Genomic DNA, 16,060 nt, shown 5'->3' on the forward strand with positions numbered 1-16,060 from the left:
CAGACAGAGATCAAAAGTAGGCAGAGAGGCAGGCAGAGAGAGAGGAAAGGAAGCAGGCTCCCTGCTGAGCAGAGAGCCCGATGCGGCTTGATCCCAGGACCCTGGGATCATGACCCGAGCTGAAGGCAGAGGCTTTAACCCACTGAGCCACCCAGGCGCCCCCCCCCCTTTTTAATAGTGCTCTGCGCATTTAAAAAAAATATTTTCTTTATTTGAGAGAGAGAAAGACAGGGAGAAAGCACAAGCAGGGGGAGGGGCAGAGGGAAAGGGAGAAGCAGGCTCTCCACCACTGAGCACGGAGCCTGATGGGAGGCTCGATCCCAGGAGCCTGGGATTGTTACCTGAGCCAAAGGCAGACAATTAACCGACTGAGCCACCTAGGTGCCCCTGAAGATATGTCTTTTGAAATCACTCAGTCAAATTAGAAAAAAGGCAACTAAAAAGAGTGAATAAAGAAAGTCTATGTGGATTACAGGACATCATGAAAACAGAATACTATTTGCATTACGGGGGCCCTGAAGAAGACAGGCAGGGACAGAAATCTTATTTAAACAATAACGGACTGGGGCGCCTGGGTGGCTCAGTTGGTTAAGCTACTGCCTTCGGCTCAGGTCATAATCCTGGAGTCCCAGGATCAAGTCCAGCATCAGGCTCCCTGCTCAGCAGGGAGTCTACTGATCCCTTGGACCCTCTCCCATCTCACACCCTCTCTCTCTCAAGTAAATTAAAAAAAAAAAAAAATTAAACAATAATGGATTAAAAAATAATGGAAGAAAACTTCCCAGATCTGGGGAAAAACATGGACATCTGGGTACATGATGCTTGTAAGTCCCCAAAAAGATTCAAACCAAAGAGGACCTCACCAAAACAAATTACAGTTGACTCTTTGGAACAATAAGGGTTTGAAATGTGCAGATTCATTCATAAACAGACTTTTTCCAATAAATACAGTAAAATACTATAAACACATTTACTCTTCCTTATGATTTTAACACTTTCTCTTCCCTAGCTTACTTTAATGTAAGAATATAGCATATCTCCTCTCTCTCTGCCTGCCTCTCTGCCTATCTGTGATCTGTCCAATAAATAAATAAAAATCTTTAAAAAAATATATAGCATAAATATAACATACAAAACATGGGTTAACTGACTTTATGTTATTAGCAAGGCTTTGGTGGAGAATAAGATATTAGTAGCTAAGTTTTGGGGATAGTCAAAAGCTATATACGGTTTTTTTGGCTGCATGGTACCCCTAACGCTCATGTTGTTCAAAGGTCAACTATATGATAAAAGTCAAAATGTAATGACAAAGAGAATCTGAAAGCTGTGAGAAAAACTCATACAGGGGAACTCCCCTCCCCCTCATAAGGAAATGAGCAGTCTTCTCCACTGTGACACTGACTACTAAGAGAAAGTGCGATGATGTGTTCTAAATGCTGCAAGGAAGAAACTGCAAACCAAAATTACTTTACCAGCAAAGCTGTCTTTCAGAAATGAAGGAGAAAGATTTTCCCAAACAGAAGCTGGGGGAGTTCATCACTACTTGACCTACCCTACAGAACATGCTAAACACAATTCTTGAAACTAAAATGAAAGTATGCTAATTAGTAACATGGAAACATAGAACATACTGATAAATGCAATTACACAGTCATATTCAAAATATAGGAGTCCGTCCTTATTCATTTCACTTTCCATGGTTTCAGTCACCTACAGTCAACTATGGTCCAAAAACAAAGGATCCTACTTCGTTGTAACATATTGTCAGAAGGTCAGTAGTGGTCTAATGCTAAGTCACAAAGCCCATGTCATTCACCTCACTTCATCTCAGAAAGAGTGAGTATGGTATAATAAGATATTTTGAGTGAAACAGAACACATTTACATAACTTTTATTATATTATTGATATTATTATATTTTATTATTTATTATTGTTTATCTCTTACTGTACCTAATTTATAAATTAAACTTTATCATAGGTGTGTGCGTGTGTGTATGTGTGTATGTGTGTGTGTGTGTGTGTGTGTGTATATATATATATGAGAAAACATAGTATGTATAGGTTTCGCTACTATCTGAAGTTTCAGACATCCCCTAGGATTCTTGGAACATATTCCCCCATGGATAACAGGGCACTACTGTACTGTAATACTTCAACAGTGTGTTAATCACTCAACATCAGTATGGAGGACGAAATTTGAGGGTATTAAAAATAACTATCTACAATAATCTGTGAATGGTTACAAAATAAAAAAGATGTGGGGTGCCTGGGTGGTACAGTCGATTAACCATCTGTCTTTGGTCTCGGGGTCCTGGGGTTGAACCCCCCCAACCTCCCCTTAGACTCAACTGCTCAGCAGGGAGTCTGCTTTTCCCTCTGCCCCTCCCCGCTGCTTGTGCTCTCTCTCAAAAAAATAAATAAAATCTTAAAAAAAAAAAAAAGATGTAAATGGTGACATTTAGAAACATAAAATGTAAAGGAGGTGAGTAAAAGAGATTTGTATGCAATAAAAGTTATCAGCTTCAAATAGAATGTTTTAAGATGCTTTAAATAAGCCTCATGGTAACCACAAAGCAAAAACCACAGCATAAACAAATGAAAGCATAAAACCATGAGAAATCCTCAGATCACAAGGGAAGACTGCAAGAGAGGAAGAAAGGTGCTACAAAACACTCAGACAATAATTAACAAGAGGGCAAAAGAGATCCAATGGCTGAATTCAAAACAAAACAAAAGGTTGAAAGTGAAGGAACTGAAAAAGATACTCCAGACAAATGGAAAACAAAACAGAATATGGGAAGCTATACTTACAGGTGATACAACAGACTTTAAGTTAACAACCGTCATAAGAGACAAAAAAGGTCATTATATAATGATAAAGGAATTAATTCACCAAGAAGATGTAAAAATTGTAGGTATGTATGCATCACACATCAGAGCATCTAAGTATTAAGCAAACTCAACTAGATCTGAAGGCAGAAAAGACAGCAACGGAATATTACTATCAATATCCCCCTTTCAACAATGGGTAGATATCCAGACAGAAGACATTAACAAGGATATATCTGAATTGAACATTCTGGTCCAAATGGATCAAACAGACATATATAGAACATTCCATCCTACTATAGCAGCATATACATTCTCAAGAGCACACAGAATATTCTCTGGGGTAAATCATATGTTATGTGAAACAAAACAAATTTCAGAAGACTGAAATTCTATCAAGTACCTTTTCCTAACACAATGAATAAAACCAGAAATTGGTAACATAGGAGGGGGTACCTGACAAGCTTAGTCAGTGGAGCCTGTGACTCTTGGTCTCAGGGCTGTGAGTTCGACCCCCTCACTGGGTGTGGAGACTACTTAGAAAACAAGATTTCCTTTTTTTAAAAAAAGATTTTATTTATTCATTTGACAGACAGAGATCACAAGTAGGCAGAGAGGCAGGCAGAGGGGAGGGGGGAAGCCACGCAGAGAGCCCAATGCCGGGCTCGATCCCAGGAACCTGGGATCATGACCTGAGCCGAAGGCAGAGGCTTTAACCCACTGCCAGGCACCCCAAGATTTATTTTTTTTTAAATAAAATCATAAAAAAAAAAATCATGAGGAAGCTTAATAATTCAAATATGTGGGCATTAAGCAACACATGCCTATCCAATCAACTGGCCAAAGGAAAAATCAAAAGCAAAATAAAAAAATATGTTGAGAAAAACAAAAGTGGAAACAAAACATATGGAATGTGAAAAAACAGTTCTAAGAGAAAAGTTCAGAGAAATAACTGTGAGCACCAAAAAGATAAAGAACTCCAATAAATAGCCTAACTTCACACCTTAAGGAACTAGAAAAAGAACAAACTAAGACCAAAGTCAGTGAAACAGAGGAAAACACAAAAATCAGAACAGAAATAAAACAGAAACTAGAAAAATAAAAAGAGCTGTTTTTCTGAAAAAAAAAAAAAAAAACTGAAAAACCTTTAGCTAGACTAGCTTAGAATAAAGGCAAGACTCAAATTAATTCAGAAATAAAAGAGGAGAAATTACAACTGATAGCAAACACACAGAGTCATAAAAGACTACTATGAACTATTACACACTAACAAATTAGATAAGCTAGAATAAATTCCCTGAAACACAACCAACCAACGCTGAGTACTTTAAGATATTTATTTATTTATTTGACAGAGCAGGAGAGCACAGGCGGGGGGAGCGGCAGAGGGAGAGGGAGAAGCAGGCCTCCTGCTGAGCAGAGAACCCGATGCAGAGCTCCATCCCAGGACCCTGGGATCACAACCTGAGCCAAAGGCAGACGCTTAACAAACTGAGCCACCTGGGCGACTTCGAACAATGAATTGTAATAGAAAATCCAAATACACAAAGAAATTGAATCAGTAATCAAAATCTCCCAACAAAGAAAAGGTCATGACCAGATAGACTCAGTGATGATTTCTATCCACATTTTAAGGATTAAACTCTCAAGCTCTTCCAAAAATCTGAAAGGGAAGGAACATTTTCAAACTCATTTTACAAGGCTAATATTAGGACAGCAAAGCCATGGAAGGGCATTATAAGAAAACACAATTACAGGTCAACATCCCTAATGAACATAGATGTAAAAAAGCTCAACAAAGTACCAGCAAACCAGGGTGCCTGGGTGGCTTACCAACTAAAGAAATTGAAGACACAAATAAATGGAAAGATATCCCATATTTGTGGGCTGAAAGAATTATTATTAAAATGCTTCTACTACGTAAAGCAACCTAAAACTCAATGCAGTATCTACCAAAATTCCAGTGGCATTTTTACCAGAAACAGAAAAAGAATCCTAAAATTTGCACCACAAATGACCTCAAATAGCCAATGAAATCTTGATCACGAATATCAAAATTAGAGGGACCAGACTTTGTGATTTTAAACTGTACTACAAAACACGATGGTACTGGAATAAAAACAGACACCCAGACTCATGAAATGAGACAGAAAGCCCAGAAGTAAACAAACCCACACATATATATTCAACTATTCTTTGACAAGGGTGCCAAGAACACACATGGAAAAAGGACAGTCTCTTCAATAAGTGGTGCTAGGAGGGGCACCTGGGTGGCTCGGGTCATGGTCCCAAGGTCCTGAGATAAAGCCCTACATCGGGCTCTCTGCTCAGCAGGAAGCCTGCTTCCCCCCCCTCTCTGCCTGCCTCTCTACCTATTTGTGATCTCTGTCAAATAAATAAATAAAATCTTTAAAAAAATTTTTTAAATAAAAAACAAGTGGTGCTGGGAAAGCTGGACATGTACATGCCAAACAAAACAAAACAAAGAAACTGGGACCCTACCTCACACCACTCACAAAAATTACCTCAAATGTATTAAAGACTTCAATGTAGACACGAAAATGTAAAACTTCTTGGGGGAAAAAACAGAGAAAGAACTCCTTGACACTGGTCTTAATACTGAGTTTTCAGATAGGAAACAAAAAGCACATTCAACAAAGACAAAAATAAAGTCAAATTACATCAAAAACATAAAGTCAGGGTCGCCTGGGTGGCTCAGTGGGTTAAGCCTCTGCCTTTGGCCCAGGTCATGATCTCAGGGTCCTGGGATTGAGCCCTGCATCGGGCTCTCTGCTCGATGGGAAGCCTGCTTCCCCCTCTCTCTCTCTGCCTGCCTCTTGGCCTCCTTGTGCTCTCTCTCTCTCTGTCAAATAAATAAAATCTTAAAAAAAAAAACCATAAAGTCAAATCAAGCTGCATCAAACTAAAAATCTTCTGCATAGCAAAGGAAACAATCAACAATATATAAAGGGGGAAAATATTTGCAAACACTTTACCACATAATGGTTAACATTTAAAATATATAAGGTACTCACATAATTCAGTAACAAAAAAAAAATCAGATTAATATATAGGCAAAGAGCCTGAATAGACATTAAAGAAAATCTACAAATAGCTAAAAGGTATATGAAAAGATGCTCTTCCCCACTCATCAGGAAAATGCAAATTAAAACCACACTGATGTATCATCCAACACTTGGTAAGATTGTTACCTTCAAAAAGACCAGAAGGGCACCTGAGTGGCTCAGTGGGTTAAAGCTCTGCCTTTGGCTCAGGTCATGATCCCAGGGTCCTGAGATGGAGCCCCTGCATCGGGCTCTGCTCAGTGGGCAGCCTGCTTCCGCCCTCTCTCTCTGCCTGCCTATCTACCTACTTGTGATCTCTGTCAGATAAATAAATTTTAAAAAATTAAAACAAAGAAAAAGAGCAGAGACAAGTGTTGGTGAGAGTGAAGGTAGAAGGAACCCTTGTACACTGTGGTTGGAATAATTAGAAAAAAAAAAAAGGAAAAAAAAAGCCAAAATCACAGAAACAGAGAGTATAGGCATATTTATTTATTTTTTAGTTTTACAGCAATTTTGCTTTATGATGCTTCACAAATACTGTGTTTCTTACAAAGTGAAGGTGTGGCAAGGCTGCAACAAGCAAGTCTATCGGCAACATCTTTTTTTTTTTTTAAGATTTTATTTATTTATTTGAAAAGAGAGATCACAAATAGGCGAGAGGCAGGCAGAGGGAGAGGGGGAAGCAGGCTTCCTGCTTAGCGAAGAGCCTGATGTGGGGCTCGATCCCAGGACCCTGAGACCATGACCTGAGCCAAAGGCAGAGGCTTAACCCACTGAGCAACCTAGGTGCCCTGGCACCATCTTTCCAACAGCATTTGCTCACTTCATGTCTGTATCAAATTTGGTAATTCTTGCAATATTTCAAATGTTTCCAGAAGAGACCTTTATTACTATTGTAATTGTTCTGGAGGCCACAAACCACACCCATATAACATTTAACATTATCAAAAAATGGTAAATGGGGCATCTGGGTGGCTCAGTGGGTTGAGCCTCTGCCTTCGGCTCGGGTCATGGCCTCAGGGTCCTGGGATGGAGCCCCGCATCGGGCTCTCTGCTCGGCGGGGAGCCTGCTTCCCTTCCTCTCTCTCTCTGCCTGCCTCTCTGCCTGCTTGTGATCTCTGTCTGTCAAATAAATAAAATCTTTTAAAAAAAATGGTAAATGTTGTGTTTCTCTCCCTTTCTTTTTTTTTTTTTTTAAAGATTTTATTTATTTGGGGCACCTGGGTGGCTCAGTGGGTTAAAGCCTCTGCTTTCGGCTCAGGTCATGATCCCAGGGTCCTGGGATCGAGCACCGAATCGGGCTCTCTGCTCGGCGGGGAGCCTGCTTCCTCCTCTTTCTCTGCCTGCCTCTCTGCCTACTTGTGAGCTCTCTCTCTGTCAAATAAATAAATACATAAGTCTTTAAAAAAAAAAAAAGTTCTAGTGGTCTGCAAAGAAGATCAAAGCGGCCCCAACACTCCCTTAAGTCAAAACCTAATCCAGAGCAGGGCCTGTCTCCACTTCTAGAAAGGCTGAGAGAGGTGAGGAGTCTGCAGAAGACCAGCTGAAAGTCAGCAGAGGCTGGGTCCTAAGCCTGAGGGAAAGCAGCCATCTCCACACCATCACAGAACAACGGACAAAGTGCTGACACAGAAGCTGCGGCGAGTGATCCAGAAGATCGAGCTCAGGGCATACCACAGATTTCCAAGGCAGACAAAACAGCCTGCGATGGGAAGACGCCCTGCATCTAGCGCTTTCAGAGCTAGAGAGGTTGAGCCTGGCTTCAAAGGACAGGCCAACTCTCTTGGCGGGGGCCAGCGTTCCTGTATCATTCTGGACGTCCTAGGACCCTTACCAATTAGGCTGAATCTATTCTACCTGGAGGACAGCACCCTGTTTATTACATGGTTTACTATTTTAAGCACATTGCTGAGATGGACTGCTCAGAAAAAAATATTTCTTTCAAAATATTACTGTTCATTGACAAAGCACCTGGTCACTCGAGAACTCTGATGGCGATTTACAACATTAATGTTTTCATGCCTGTTAACACAACATCCATTCTGTAGCCCACATAACCCAAGTAATTTTGACTTTTTTAAAGATTTATTAAAGATTTATTTATTTGAGAGAGAGAGAGAGTGCACATGCACACACAAGCAGTTGGAGTAGAGGGAGAGGAGCTCGATCCCACAACCCCAACATCATGACCTGAGCCGAAACCAAGAGTCAAACACTTAACCAACTGCACCATCCAGGCACCCCAATTTTGACTTTCAAGTCTTACTATTTAAGAAATACAATTTGTTGGGGCGCCTGGGTGGCTCAGTGGGTTAAAGCGTCTGCCTGTGACTCCTGTCATGATCCCAGGGTCCTGGGATTGAGCCCCACATCGGGCTCTCTGCTCAGTGGGGAGCCTGCTTTCCCCCCTCTCTCTCTGCCTACTTGTGATCTCTGTCTGTCAAATAAATAAATAAGGGGTGCCTAGGTGGCTCAGTGGGTTAAAGCCTCTGCTTTTGGCTCAGATCACGATCCCAGGGTTCTGAGATCGAGCACCACATTGGGCTCTCTGCTCAGCAGGGAGCCTGCTTCCCTTCCTCTCTCTCTGCCTACTTGTGATCTCTGTCTGTCAAATAGATAAATAAAATCTTTTTTTTTAAGATTATTTATTTATTTATTTGACAGGCAGAGATTACAAGTAGGCAGAGAGGCAGGCAGAGAGAGAGAGAGAGGAGGAAGCAGGCTCCCCACTGAGCAGAGAGCCCGATGCAGGGCTCGATCCCCGGACCCTGCGATCATGACCTGAGCCGAAGGCAGAGGCTTTAACCCACTGAGCCACTTAGGCACCCCAATAAATAAAATCTTTAAAATAAATAAATAAATAAATAAATAAAAACTTAAAAAAAGAAAAAGAAAGAAATACAATTTGTTGAGAACAAGCCTTGCATCAGGCTCCACATACAGCCTCTCCCTCTGCTCAGCCTTTCCCTCTGCTCTCCACACCCCCTACATGCACAGGCACTCTCCCTCTCTCTCAAATAAATAAATCTTAACAACAATTAAAAAAGACAAAGAAAGAAACAAATAAACAATGTATAAGGCAAGGGGTGTCACAGTGGTTTTTCTGATGGATCTGGTTAAAGTAAATCGAAAGCTGGAAAGGATGCATCATTCTAGCTGCCATTCATGGGTGGCAGAGGTCAAAGTATCCACAGGAGTTTGGAAATTGATGTCAACCCTCATGGATGACTTTGAAGGGTTCAAGACATCCATAGAGAAAGTAACTGCAGATGTGACAGAAATGGCAAGAGAACTAGAATTGGAAGTGGAGCCTGCGGGCATCTGATGACTCGGTTGAACATCTAACTCTTGATTTCAGCTCAGATCATGGTCTCAGGGACCATGGAGCCCTGCACTGAGCATGGAGTCTGCTTGTCCCTCTCCCTCCATCCCTCCTCCCACTTTCTTGCTCGCTCTCCCCAAATAAATAAAATCTTAAAAAAAAAAAAAAAAGAAAAGAAAAGGGCCACCTGGGTGGTTCAGTGGGTTAAGCCTGTACCTTTGGCTCAGGTCATGCATGGTCTCAGGGTCCTGGGATAGAGCCCTGCATTGGGCTCTCTGCTCAGCAGGAAGCCTGCTTCCCCCTCTTCCTCTGCCTGCCTCTCTGCCTACTTGTGATCTCTGTCAAATAAATAAATAAATTTTTTAAAAAAATGGAGCCTGATGATATGATTGAACTGCTACAAGTTCATGATAACATTTTAATGGATATAAGACTGCTGAATCGGGCGCCTGGGTGGCTCAGTGGGTTAAGCCGCTGCCTTTGGCTCAGGTCATGATCTCAGGGTCCTGGGATCGAGTCCCGCATCGGGCTCTCTGCTCAGCAGGGAGCCTGCTTCCCTCTCTCTCTCTCTCTGTCTACTTGTGATCTCTCTCTCTCTCTGTCAAATAAATAAATAAATAAATCTTTAAAAAAAAAAAAGACTGATGAATCACACACCTGTACCCCTAAAACAAATACGTTATATGTAATTAATTGAATTTAAATTTTAAAAAATTAAAATTAAAAAAAAATTTTTTTAATTTTTTTAATTTTTTTTTTTTTTTTAATTTATTTGACAGAGATCACAGGTAGGCAGAGAGGCAGGCAGAGAGAGAGGAAGGAAAGCAGGCTCCTTGCTGAGCAGAGAGCCGGATGCGGGGCTCGATCCCAGGACCCTGGGATCATGACCTGAGCCGAAAGCAGAGGCTTTAACCCACCGAGCCACCCAGGGGCCCCTAAAAAAAATTTTTTTTTTTTTAAAGATTTTATTTATTTGACAGAGAGAGAGAGAGAGATATCACAAGTAGGCATAGAGGCAGGCAGAGAGAGAGGGGAGGAAGCAGGCTCCCTGCGGAGCAGAGAGCCCGATGCGGGGCTCGATCCCAGGACCCTGAGATCACGACCCAAGCCGAAGGCAGAGGCTTTAACCCACTGAGCCACCCAGGCGCCCCAAAAAAAAATTTTTTTGAATGGATAAGAAGTTGCTTTGTATGGATGAGCAAGGAAAGTTTATTCAGATGGAATCTAAAATTTAAAAACATGTTTAAAAAACACTACTTATACTGGAGTTAAAATTTTTTAGAAATTCAAAAAGATGCAATCTACTACTCCTGGTGAAAATGCTATGAAGACTGCGGAAATGACAACAAAGAATTTAGACTATTACATAAACTTCATTGATAAAGGAGCAACAGGGTGTGAGAGGACTGACTACAATTCTGAAAGAAGTTCTACTGTGGGTAAAACGCCATAGAACAGAAAAATCAGCTGCTACAGAGAAATCCTTAGGAAAAGAAGAGTCAATCAACGCAGCAAGTTTCACTGTTGTCTTGTTTTAAGCAACTGCCACAGCTGCCCTAACCATGCAGGCTGCCATCCTCACCAGTCAGCAGCTATCGATATCAAGGCAAGACCCTTCAGGAGCAAAGAAGATACTTCCTGGAATTTCAGATGATGGTAGCATTTTTCAGCAGTAAAAATTTCTTTTTAAAAAGATTTTATTTATTTATTTGACAGAGAGAGACACAGTTAGAGAGGAAACCCAAGCTGGGGGAGTAGGAGAGGGAGAAGCAGGCTTCCCGCGGAGCAGAGACCCCAACACGGGGCTCAATCCCAGGAACCTGGGATCATGACCTGAGCCGAAGGCAGACGCTTAATGGTCTGAGCCACCCAGGCGCCCCAGCAGTAAAATATTTTTAAATGTACATTTCTTTTTCTAGACGTAATACTCTGGGACACACTTAGTAAACTATAGTATAAGCAGGAACACTGGGTGGTTCAGTCAGTTAAGAGTCCGACTCTTGGGGCGCCTGGGTGGCTCAGTTGTTAAGCATCTGCCTTCGGCTCAGGCCATGATCCCCAGGTCCTGGGATCGAGCTCGGCAATGGGCTCCCTGCTCAGCGGGGAGTCTGCTTCTCCCTCCCCCGCCCTGCAGCTCATGCTCTCTCTCACTCTCTCTGAAATAAATAAATAAAATATTTTAAAAATTTAAAAAATAAGATTGAAAAGTTATGAAGATGTAACCTACAGCATGGTGGCTACAGTTAATGATCCTGTATACGTGAAATCTACTAAGAGTAAATTTAAGCATTTCTACAAAAAAATAATGTAATTTTACAAGGTGGTGATATTTAATGAACTTCGGTTGTGGAAATTATAATGTATGCATGTATCAAATCATCACATTGTGCACTTAATTTTTTTAATATGTATATTCTTAAGTATTTTACATATTTATTTGAGAGAGAGAGAGCACAAGCGGAGGATGAAAGAGGGACAAGCTGACTCCATGCTGTGTGTGGAGCCAGACTTGGGACTTAAATTTCAAAACCCTGAGATCAGACCTGAGCCAAAACCAAGAGTTGGATGCTCAACTGACTGAGCCACCCAGGCACCCCCTGTGCACTTTTATATAATTTTCTATCTCCAGAAGGCTGGGGATGTGTGTGTGTGGAGAAAATGCACCTAAACTACAAACCTTGCAGGAGTGTGTCGAAAAGCAGCCTGTGGTTCAGGTAAGTAGTGACTATGACAATGCATGCAAAGCTGGCATAAGCAGACACAAGAAACTGGCGGCTAAGAGAAAAGATCCAGGGGCGCCTGGGTGGCTCAGTGGGTTAGGCCTCTGCCTTCGGCTCAGGTCATGATCCCAGGGTCCTGGGATCGAGCCCCACATCGGGCTCCCTGCTCAGCGAGGAGCCTGCTTCCTCCTCTCTCTCTCTGCCTGTCTCTCTGCCTACTTGTGATCTCTGTCTGTCAAATAAATAAATAAAATCTTTTAAAAAAAAAAAAAAAGAGAGAGAGAAAAGATCCAAAACTGGAAAACAGAGCCTGGCTCAGTCAGTAGAGCACGCAATTCTTGACACGTGGGTTACGAGTTCAAGCCCCAAGGGTACAGAGCTTACTTTAAAAACAAACAAACAAATGCTAAGATACAGAAGTGACACTGACATGGATCTGTGCACAATGACCCAAACAAAGGCCAAGCATGGCGGAATCCATGAAGCTCACTAAAGATCTATTAACCTTGAACCCTTTCTAAGAGGGTTCAGTATAGCAGGTGTTGAGGCTGTGGGGGAGAGAAGACGGCAGTGCAAATAAACCAGCCCTATCAACACAGCAATTACCCAGAAAGCTGAGAAGCAAGCAATGCCCATGGTCCACATGTGAGAGACACTGCGTGATGGTGGGCGGGGAGGGAACAGAGCCTACTTCAGGCCACTGGGGAGGGGGAGGGCCTTACCCAGTGAGGATACAAGTGTAAAGTTCTCCAGCATCACATCGTGGTACAGGCATCTCTGAGCCTCATCAAGAAGCCTCCACTCCTCCCAGGAGAAGTACACAGCAATGTCCTCAAAGGTCACACTATCCTGTTATGATGGGGACAGATGAAACCATGAACATCCTGAAGTCCCACAGTCCATCTCACCACACATGTATCCCACACTCACCCTCTTTCAGAGCTTCAGAAACACCAGGCCTAGGTGCCACTAACGCCCACCCTATCTTCGGCTTCTCTTTATTCAGTCTGTTCTGCCCTCAGAGACATCAGGCAGAGGGAACAGAGATGTCATCCAAATTCCTCCCGGCGTGGAGGGTCCCTACTGTCCATTCTCCCAGGGTCTCTATTTTGAGACTCCCAAGACACAATGAAATGCAGGCTCATTCTCTGCCCTTCAGCTCCAACACAGTGAGGTCCTTGGCTCACACTTCCTCTTGTTGTGCACATTGTTCTGGAAACATCTTCAGTCCCCTCAGCTGCACTCCCATAGCTCTACTTTGGCCAAAGCCCTGGATTCTGCTTTGAAGGCCTCCTCTGTACCTCCGATCCTTGCTTTGATACTAGCCAGAGGTACATACAGATTACAAATGCCCATGGCCCACTTCCACTTCCGTGCTGCACGTGCTGTCCCCTCAGCAGTCCCAAATCCCAACCCTCCACTCAACCTGCCCTAAAACCCCAGTCCTTAGAGTCTCCCTCCCTTAGGCATAAGGACTCTCACAAATGACTACATTTACCCCAGATCTTATCTACCAAGGCCAAAATGCCCCAGACCCCATCAAAACTCACAACAAAATTCTGGTAAATCCATACAGTAGTGAATTAGCAGAAGCCCTGCCCTCGGTTTCATCTTCCTTCAATTACTCTCTTGCCTCTGAAGCCATCTTGCACCCGCACATCCCATGGAAGCTTTAGCCACCTCCCAGATCATCGTCTCTCCCACACCATTCGCACCATCACTTCTCTCCCTCCCCTGGGTTCATCATTCTTAGCATGCACCCTAGTCTTTCCAACCTGCAAACAGCATTACCACTATAACCTACACCGCACTTCCTAAATGTGATCCACAGTTCCATCATGGTCCTCACAATAGCCACCACTTTTTAAAGTCTGCCCCAGACCTATCCACCATCAAGACTGAACACCGTAGACCCCACCAAAGCTCACCATAAAATTCCAGTGAAACTTCAGTAGTGAATAAGCAGGAGCCTGGCTTCAGTGTCCTCTTGTCTCAATTACTCCCATGCCTCCACAGCCATCTCATGTCCACTCACCCCATGGAAGCCTTGATCACCTACCAGACCATTCTCTCTCTCCCATATGGTTACCATGATCACTTCCCTCCTTCATCAGCAACACTGATCAGGTGCACAGCAAGACACTTACTGATCATCTCGCACCCTCCTCTAGCTGACCAGCCAAGGCATTGTCATGATGACCCGCATTCCTCAATCTAAATGCAACCCACAGTTCCACCTGGTCCACACAACAGTCACCACTTTTGGATGTCTTCACCCAAACCTCCTCCCAAGATACCCAGACCTGTGAGTCCAGATATGCATTTGCTATCTCCACTCACAATTCTCTGAAACATCTCAGACTCTTAAGAGGACCAAACAAAACTCCTCATAGTCCCAGAGAAAATTAACCTACCATCAATTACCTCTCCCAGTTGATGGAACTTCCATCCCTTCAGCTTCGAGGACCAAAATCCCTGGGGTCATCCTGGACTCTTCCCTTTCTCTCCTCTGAACTCCAACATCAAAAAATCCACCCCTCTTAAAAAAAAAATGCACAGGGAGTCCAACTTTTCACCCACTCTATGGCCACCACTCTGGTTCATCAATCTGGATTACAGCAGCTGCCTCCTCCTGGGCTCCCTGCCTCCTCCCTTACTTCCACAGTCTGTTACCCATTCCGTAATGAGATGGACCCCATTAAGACTTAGGTAAGACCACCATCCCCCTGATCCAAACCTCTCATGACCTACCTAAAAGATGCCCAAATTCTCAACAGCCACATTAGAGACCTGATTCTTGACCCTCAGCTCTTTGATCCCAGCAGGGAGAATGAAAACAGGTTCAAGCATTTGCACACCTCTTTATATTGGCTGACAACAACAGGAACACATGCACATACCCCTTGGCCTGCACTCAGGACCCCGGGCTTGGGGTATGCTCAGGGTGCCCACACCCAGCAGCTGGAAAAATAGGAAGGGAAGAGCCTCAAGACACCACAGTCCTGGACACCATACTGGCGATGTCAAGACCGGTAAGAGACTGAGGCAACCTCTCTTTACTTGTATAGGTTCTTAAGTGCTTTCACATCCTTCATAGCTTGCGATTGAGGGGAGGGCACCAGGGCTGGGCTCCACGACACGAGGCCTCCCCTACATCTCGCCCAGCCCTGGAACCCAGTGACCTCGGGCTAACTAATCTCAGGGTCTCAATCCTCAGTGCTCCTCCCACCAGCTCTGAGACCTCCGACAAGAACTCCACTCCCAGGGCTCCCTCGTCATCACCCCCATTCCAGCCTGTGCTCCCTCGCGCAGCTTCTGGAAAGCCGCTAACACCCTAACACAGGCGGCGTCCCTCTTCTGCTCACGACCCTCCAGGGCCCTAGGAGCGAAGGTACCGCACCGCGGCACGCCAGTCCAGGGGACTCCGCCTCACGCTCTCCGTCCCCCCGTCCCCTGAGGGCAGAATCCTCCCGCCTCAGGCCCCCTGAAGCCCCCGCCCCAGCCGGCCCCTCAGCTCGGAGCCCGCTCCCACACGCAGCCCGCCGGCGCTCACACACGCGCCCCCGCCCACCGGGCCCTGGGCCGCAGGGCCGCGAGCAGGCGCCCCGCGCTCCGGCCTTTGGAGTCTCGGTTGGGGAGGGCCCGGGGGACGAGCGCTTACCTGAGCCGGGTCCCTGGGCGCGACCGCCGCCATCGGACTCTGTGGGCGGAGTGGACACCTGGACCGGCGGTCCCCGTCCCGGCCCCCGCGCGGGGCAGTCCGGGCGGCGTCGCCAGCCGCGGACCCGCCTCTCTGCCGTGGGGACAACGACTTCTGCGCCTTGACAGTTCCGTCACTTCGGTCCCGCCCCGGCACGCCCGAGAGCAGCAAAATGGCCGCCACAAGGAGGAGGCCGGAAGTCCCGCCCCCATGAGGCGTATTCCCGCGGAAGTGCTTCCACTGGCTGAACTCCGCGCAGGACTTTCTGGGTACTGTAGTTGGAGCCCCCCAGCGGCCAAGGCAAGGGCTTTTCTCCTGCCTGACCAATCAGAGCTTTGGCCGTGCGGCTCCTTGAGGGATGCTGCACGCCTAGGGGCGAGGGGGAGGGGATTTGCGCTTTGTGAACTGCAGAGAAAAGGCATC

General features: G+C 44.7%; 1 protein-coding gene across 2 annotated transcripts in view; it reads right to left on the reverse strand.

Moving 5' to 3' along the window:
• The window catches only part of LOC111139736 (oocyte zinc finger protein XlCOF6-like), a 23,006-nt gene extending 7,263 nt beyond the window's left edge, over positions 1 to 15,743 (reverse strand). Inside the window, exons 1-2 of one of the 2 annotated variants that reach the window (XM_022492096.1) lie at positions 15,599 to 15,743; positions 12,660 to 12,786 (exon numbers count right to left, since the gene is read on the reverse strand). In XM_022492096.1, coding sequence (XP_022347804.1) covers positions 12,660 to 12,786; positions 15,599 to 15,631 — 160 coding nt within the window. In that variant the 5' untranslated portion in view covers positions 15,632 to 15,743. The remainder of the gene's footprint in view (positions 1 to 12,659; positions 12,787 to 15,598) is intronic. The other variant, XM_022492095.1, reaches the window with a different exon arrangement.
• Positions 15,744 to 16,060: the final 317 nt, after the last annotated feature.

Source organism: Enhydra lutris, unplaced genomic scaffold, assembly GCF_002288905.1.
Source record: "Enhydra lutris kenyoni isolate GAN:26980312 unplaced genomic scaffold, ASM228890v2 scaffoldscaffold114, whole genome shotgun sequence".
Taxonomy (NCBI): Eukaryota; Metazoa; Chordata; class Mammalia; order Carnivora; family Mustelidae; genus Enhydra; species Enhydra lutris.